Raw genomic sequence first — 7,745 nt, 5'->3', positions numbered from 1 at the left:
TAGATAATGACCTTAAGAAAAGCACTTGGTTTTCTTTCCTTGCTCCGGAATACTTGGTCAATAATTTGTTGGGGCTAAAATTAAAAAAATTGGATAGTCAAAGAAATTAATCAACAATAAATTAAGTTGAAACAATATTATATGAATCGAGTAAAACAGTCATGAGTTTATTGTCTCTATGTGTAAGATTTAAAATTACCACCAAGATAATTTGAAGTTGTCACACCCCCGATCCGGAGGTGCGACGATGCAGCCGCGTCATTTTATCATTCAATTTACTCAACACAAGGCATGAATCTTTTTATGCATTGCCAATAGCATCCATTATTTTTGCCACATCCCAATTTATTTACAATAATTATCTGACATTTTATAGTGGATGATGCTAGAGATATATTCTCTGCACCCTGTCAGATATAATAAGCCCAAATCTCATACCTTTAGGTGGCCTTGCTGTCAATTACCCAGAAGCGCTCTTTATCTTCGTATAATAAACCTGTAACCCACAAGGGGAAACGAGTGAGAAATAATAAATTATTTCTCAGTGCTGATTGCCACTCAGATTATTGGATTCGAAGGAAATCCATATTCAGAATGAAATCACCGCACGAGAAATTATCAGTTCAGTTCTATAATGACGAGTGCAAATGCTCAATAACAGTATCCAATTGAATGACAAAAATTAGATAAATAAATCAGAACTCTAGGAATCTTATCAGAATAAATGGTTTGGGTCAAAATCTTTTAAACCATAAAGTCAGGTAACGTTTGGGACCTAATCTTTATAACCACTAAGTCTGGTAACGTTTGGTTTCTTAACTTTACAATTTCTAGTCTGGTAACACTGAAAGATATCATACATGTATCTGTCGTGTCAGGGCTTATACCATTCTAAATATCCTGACACCTGATTAACAGAAACAATACGAAATCAATATCACAATACTGTCATTATCGGAAAGAAAATCAATGATAAGACGTTACCACAGTTCATTAGTCTTACCGTCACAATTCACATTTATTCAATATCCCCTATCCAACCGGTACTGGATTCAGTTGGGGCCATTCACCATATGCGCATAAGGGTCCTGGAGTAAAGTCTAGTAGCTAGCTAGACTTTACGTATAATAATCATTTTTCTCCACTATATGGAGGTTCAAGGATTTCAGTATTCAATATTCATTCAATTCAATCACTGTGGTCTCAATCAATCATTTGCAATAAGAATAAACCAATCGATAAACAATATCAACATGACAGTCAACAGATTTACCTGTAATTCAGTTCCAGTTGTATTGGGCTATGCATATGATGCAACAGTTCAATCAATGCAGTCAATCAAATATTCAAAATGCACAGCGAGTTACGATTTAATTCCTCGTTATGAATCTCAGACTAATCCAATAACCTCGCACCTGATATCGTAGGGCAAATAGAGCGATCAATCATTGTATATCAGTTGTTCCGAACAGTCCTGTAAAGTCTCATTCCACAGTATATATGCCTATAGCATAATTACATATTCTCGATTAACACTCATAAATTATCATTACGAAACAATATACATATAGTAGTAATCAATTTATGGTTGATTAATGACATTATGTATTTATTATTTTGTCATAATTCTTTAATCTGTATCAATTTCCAGTCTAATCAATTAAAATCAAATAATATCATATTTCAATTGTGGTTCAGAACCCCATATGAATCAGCTAAACAAATTTTCTTATAACTCACAAATTTCCTAATCTCTAATTTAACCTTATAATATTTTAAGGTTTAAGCTTTATATCCATAATCGAGAATTCAATTAATTATATAATTCAGATTCGGTAAAAGAATAAGAAGAAATGATCCATAAAGTAAATTCATCACTTTCAAGATTAAATAAATTTTCGTTTCATTTCAATCATTATAGAAATTAAAGCTATGCACTTGAGTGGTTTAACGAGTTCCAAATCTTCATATCATATTAAATTAAAAAGGAAATAGACAGAAAGATACCGATAGATTTTCTTGTTGCACCTAATCACTAGCTTAAATTCTTGCTCAATTCAAAAGCGGCATATATATATATGTGCTAATCAAGCTCAAGAGTTCAATCATCAAAGAATCTTAATTCATATGAGAATAAAAGAAGTGGAACATGAAGGGATTAGAGGAAAACCCTCTGTTTATTCTTTTTCTTCTTTTCATTCTTTTCTTTACGGGAGAGAAGACCCCCAATTAAGGAACTAACTAGGTGGTGTTTCACTCACCACATGCCGCGTGGCAATGGTGCCACCTTGATCAATTTCTTTTTCTTTAATTTAAGTTTTCCATTTTATATATTTAACCTTCAAAATTTTCAAGCTTTTCAAATTAGTCCAAATACTAAAAAGATGTCTATAATTAGTACTAGTTGTTTAATCCTTTATTGTATCAGTTAATTTGTCTGACTTAACAACATATAATTGGACAAAGTAACTTAAATATATAATGTTATGCTTAATAAAATGATACTTGACACTAAAATGCAATTTATTCTATAAAAATATCTTTAAGCATTTCGTATATTACTTTCAATCATTAATTCCATTTACATATTTTGCATAGTGTTACAGAAGTTGTCTCTATTTAGGGTACGATCATAAAAGCAATTAACGAAAACTCTGTAATATCCAACAATTGAATCATGGAGGATTATTAAAAGATGAAAGAAAAACTTAATAGAATCAGAGTTTTTCTTTGTTTTCTTAGATGGAGAGACGGAAAGGAATCATGAGGATTAATATTATTTTTGTTCTTTTACGGATGCACATCTGAAAGTTAAGAGAGGAGCAACATAAGCAAATATACTTTGTAAATAATTTTCTTATATTAATGAATTGTCAGGAACATTGATTCCTGACCTTCAAAAAAAAAAAAAAAGCAAATATATTGAAATGAAAATTGTAAGCTTTCCGAATTTGAGTTTCAACATCATTTTCATTTAAAAGGTGTAACTCTCGTTATTTTCTTTTAAATGAGTTGAACAAATATTAAGAAGACATCTACTTTTTTTTTTTTTTTTGAGGAAAATTAAGAAGATATCTTGAATTCTTCACAGACAACGTCACCGATTAGTTCAATTTATAGTCAAGTTCAGGTCAGAGGGGATTGAGGGTTGTCACTTGTTAGAATAGTTCAGTCGTGAATTTTCAGCACGAGTGGTCACATTCGCGATTGGATGATGTATTGGTCAGGCTAAAGATCAAATTTTTTGCCTGATGAATTAGTACATATAAGAGGCAATAAAGCCCCACCGTAGCCAGCTGGGTTCTGTAATGAATTCACACCCTCTTTGGTTACCGGACTGAGTACAATTAAATCGGAAGGTTTCTTTTTAACTTGACACGAATCTCAAAGCTCAAATAATACTACCCCCTCAGTCATCCGTCATCCCAATCAAGAACCGGATGAAATTAAATATGGGCCGTCCTTTTCAATTGTGTTGAGTTACGTACCTGGGAGGATACCAAGTGAGCACTCTTAACCAATGTGTAAAGAGTAAAGTTAGTGTGCACTATGTTCATAAAAAAAACCTAGTGAGTGTAATTTTAAAATTTATCATATTAGTTTCAAACGATAATTCTAAACTATTGAAGTCGATCTACTACAATACATGCAAAATTTTCGAATTCTTTTAGTGCAAAGTCAAATGACAAAAAATTAATGAATGCATTAAAATAACTCATAAACATTCATTTTTTTACCGCTTGATTTTGTACTAAATGAGATCGAAATTTTGAAATTTGTGTATGTACACGTATCACTCGTGGAGTAGATCGATTTCAACAGTTTAGATTCGTCATTTGAAGTTAATCCGATAAATTTTGGAGTTATGCTCACCTAGCTTAGCTTTGTTGGTGAAGGGGTGTTCAAACGGTTCGATTTGTTTGGTTTTCAACTGAACTGAAAAATTTCAGTTTAAATGGTTCGGTTGTTCGGTTAAATGGATTGGTTCGGTTGAATTTTTAAATTATTTCGGTTTTTGGTTTGATTTAGACTTTTTAAAACCGACAAAACCAAACCGAATGAATTATAATGGTTCGATTATTTTATTTTGTTCAATCAACGATTTCTTCATTCTATTTTTATTTGTATATTTTATTATTTTAGAACATCTCCATATTCCGTATGAAATTGAATAATGTGTGTAATATTATCTTGATATTTATTTCTATGAAATTACTAATATATTATTGTGTGTGAATTTGACTTTTTAAAATTTAATCTCTCTTCTTCAGTTCAACCGAACAAACCGAAATTTAATTCGGTTTAAATGGTTTAATTCTTATTTGGTTGGTCATTTTAATTCGGTTGATTCGGTTTGGTTAGTTTTTAAACACTGAAAAAGCAAGCTAGACAGTCAAAGGATGGATAAAATGGTACTGGTTTGTAGCATGACAAAACCGGTACTTAGATCTGAGAGGAGGGCATTGATTCAAATAATTGAAATGGATTATGATGTATATTAGTTTCATTAAATATCAACGCGTTTTGGTTATTCATGGGATCTGATGAAATGACAATTAAATTATACATGTAGACTTGTACACAATATTTCTCCGAATTTGAATTTACATGCGGATAAACAGACAGGATATATTTCTGCTGAAAGAAATAAATCAAGATGCTGCGCCACAAAGATGCATTTATGTGATTATGTCTGTCAGTAACAATATTTTCTTATATCATTCAGTCGAAAGAGGATAAGTTGGCAGGAAAAATCTGATCAGCAAAATGCAAAACATTGCATATTGAACACCAGTACCTATTAGTTTGGATAGAAAGATGTAATTCTATTGCTTCTCTCAAGAAAAGCTAGGCTAGCTTTGTTGGTGTATATTTGAGGATCAGGTCATTGACTTGAACCAGCAGATTAACATGGGTTTTGTTCGCTTTACATGGGCAAATCTATTCACTGGTACTTAGAGAAAGTTCTTGTCAGTCGATCCTATACTACAAACCATTGGGAAAATATTACTTAGCTTTGTTGGTGTATATTCCTGCTCTTCTTTTAGAGTTACCTTTTTCCTCTGGGCATACTTATTGGAATTGTAGAAGTACCTGGCAAAGAGAACTGAAACTTTAGATGCTTGTTAAACAAGCACTGGCTCTCCTTCCCCCGTTATAGAAACAGATTGGCTTACTTCGATAAGGCCAGCTCAATCAGTTTATAAGTTCTACTGTTATGCCTGATAAAAGATTTTTCTAAGATACCAATAGGGACCAGACCATATAATCCTGTAAAGCCGACACAATCTGTTAATCCGTTCTACTTCTTTTGTCTACCACATATTCGTTCTACCTGTTATGCTGGGCATATTGATTTTATTTTGAAGGTTTTTTTTTTAAGGTTGGTTATATTGATTTTCAGTATACTATTAATGCTTAGCCTACAAGTTAAGTCTCTTAATCCCAATTATTGAAAGCATACAAAAGACTATTCGATTTTAAAATGCCACAGTAAAAGCATGATTCAAATTATTAACTACACCAATGTCGTGCAGCGACTGCTGGTACTGATTGACACGGAGAACCAGTAGAGCCACCTGGCACAAAGTATTGACTACAGCGCCTGTTGTGAAATTTAGTTCAGTACATAATCAAATAGAAATGTTGAGTCTCATTGCAAGTTTAAAATAACAGCTCTCTACCTTGAGATAAAAACACAAGCTCTAAAGGAAGATTGTGCAAATTCATGCTGGTATTTAATCAGATTCCTAACAAATTTTAAGATTTAAGTCAATTTTAATAGCATTTCATAATAGATCGAGTCATCTTTGCACATTTGGAAGCAAATGCAGGATGCTAAAATGACTCAATTATTTTACCAGATGTAGGTTACTAAGCCATGCATATCTCTAATGCATCCTTTAATTTAATTTATTCACAATAATCCTAAAGCAATTATTAACATAAGTTAAAAGAACTGTTCTGGTACATCACATTGTATTATAATTATCATTGTAATTCTCTCCCAAATGCTCAGTTTAATTCAATTTTCACGAACAACAAAACTGATACATGCATCACACACAAAAGAACAAATATTATCTGTTCATTACCAAATTGTGAAATATATCAACAGTGAACAATAATACCATCCAAAAAGATATAAAAAGAAAAGCAAAAAAACACAAGCCTAAAACGAAATAAGGCTAGCCACAACCAAAACCCCAACAATTATAAGCAACATTTTGAGAGTTCTATCTTGCTGCTGATCCTGTGGTGCATTATACCTGTATGCAGGCCTGCCATGAACTGGATTTGGGTTCCCATACCCAAACTGGTTATACCCACCACTGAATCCATAACCAGCACCTGGAAACCCGTTAATTTGAAAACTCAACATGGGAAACAACCCAAATGTCCCAAACCCAAAACTGTAACCACCTCCTCCCAAATTCACATTGTGGAATGGATTTAGGTTCGGGTTCTGGTTCGGTTCAGGTTGTGGTGCAGTTGGCGGTCTCTGACCAGTTGGCCTATGTGGGATCTCGACTCCAGGTACGGGTTTCGACCGTGGGTCAGTGGGGTTCTTACCACGCCCATATAGAGGAACAAGCTTTTCTTCTTCCACCAAAGCCTTGCAAACCGGGCATTCAGGCGATCGGGCATGGACCTGTAACCACTTGTAGAGGCATGGCCAGCAGTAGAGGTGGCCGCATAAGGTTACTACCGGATCTTGTGCGAGTTCTAAGCATATGTTGCAAGAGAAACCGTCGACCGAATCATTGCTCGAAGAGCAAGCCGGGTTTGGGTTGGTGCTTGTGGATCCGCTAAAGCTGCTGGACATTCCTTTTCCTTTTAGCTAAGATATGTAGCTGCAAATATATGTAAGTTTGGATATTTCAGACGGATTAGGGATTTCATTAGAATGTTGATAAAAATTTGGATCCAGAACGTAAAAAAAATTGCTTTTAGGGCAAAAACAAAATAACTCAGTAATAGAAATTACATCTCAACAAAATCGGTGAAATCAATTAGCGATGCAAAGTCAAACCAATAATAGATTTGACATCGAGCGCAATAGCAACAACTTTAATACAGTTTACGAAAAATCTGAAGAGGTAAAGAAGTGAAAATCGGCAAAGAAATCAGAGGTATACAGAATCCAATCAATCAAACATGAGATCAAATTTAAAAACTACAATCGCGATTGAATGAAAGAAAAGGGAAAATTCGTTACCTCAAAAACCAGCAAAGATGAAAAAACAAAAACCAAATCAGTTGCCTTCGGAGAAGTCTTTGGCCTTTTTAATTTAGAATCTCGAGTCTTTATATTTTTAAAATATATCGAAAAAAGATAATTCCTTAACGCTCCATTTATAGTTACTGGACTCATCCATTTAATTTAAGCACTTAGCGCCTGTTTGTGAAAATAAACGGAGAGGAGAGGATAGGGTAAAGAAAAGAAACCGGATGGCATTTTCCAGACAATTTCCGCGAGTCTTCTCTTCTCCGTGCATGTTAATTATATCGACTTTTCTAATTCTCAATTGCGTGTCACAACTCACAACTATAAGTCTAAAACTAATTAATTTCTAGTACGTTCTTCCAGCAAATAATAGAGGGACACGTGCTGAATTTACATTGGCAAATATAAGGAAAGCTTGTCGTCAAATTTGGGCTGGGATTTGTAAAATCCATGTTTGAGGAAATCATCTAACTTGGGCTGGATTTGTAAAACCCAACGCTTGAGGAAATATAGTGCA

The 7,745-nt window shown here is 33.7% G+C and overlaps 1 protein-coding gene and 1 long non-coding RNA gene across 2 annotated transcripts; both read right to left on the bottom strand.

Moving 5' to 3' along the window:
• Positions 1-298: 298 nt before the first annotated feature.
• LOC144572745 (uncharacterized) lies at positions 299-1,451 on the bottom strand. The gene is made up of 2 exons (XR_013517798.1): positions 1,416-1,451; positions 299-496 (listed from the first exon to the last, which is right to left on the bottom strand). It is a non-coding gene; the product is annotated as an uncharacterized LOC144572745 (long non-coding RNA).
• Positions 1,452-6,054: 4,603 nt separating this feature from the next.
• On the bottom strand, positions 6,055-6,826 carry LOC144572396 (uncharacterized). The gene has a single exon (XM_078321957.1). The coding sequence runs from the start codon at positions 6,824-6,826 to the stop codon at positions 6,173-6,175; it is 654 nt and encodes a 217-aa protein (XP_078178083.1). The 3' UTR covers positions 6,055-6,172.
• Positions 6,827-7,745: the final 919 nt, after the last annotated feature.

This window comes from Carex rostrata, chromosome 20 (assembly GCF_964058835.1).
Source record: "Carex rostrata chromosome 20, lpCarRost1.2, whole genome shotgun sequence".
NCBI lineage: Eukaryota > Viridiplantae > Streptophyta > Magnoliopsida > Poales > Cyperaceae > Carex > Carex rostrata.
Note: the sequence above shows the minus strand (reverse complement) of the source record. Positions and strands in the feature narration are given on the sequence as shown.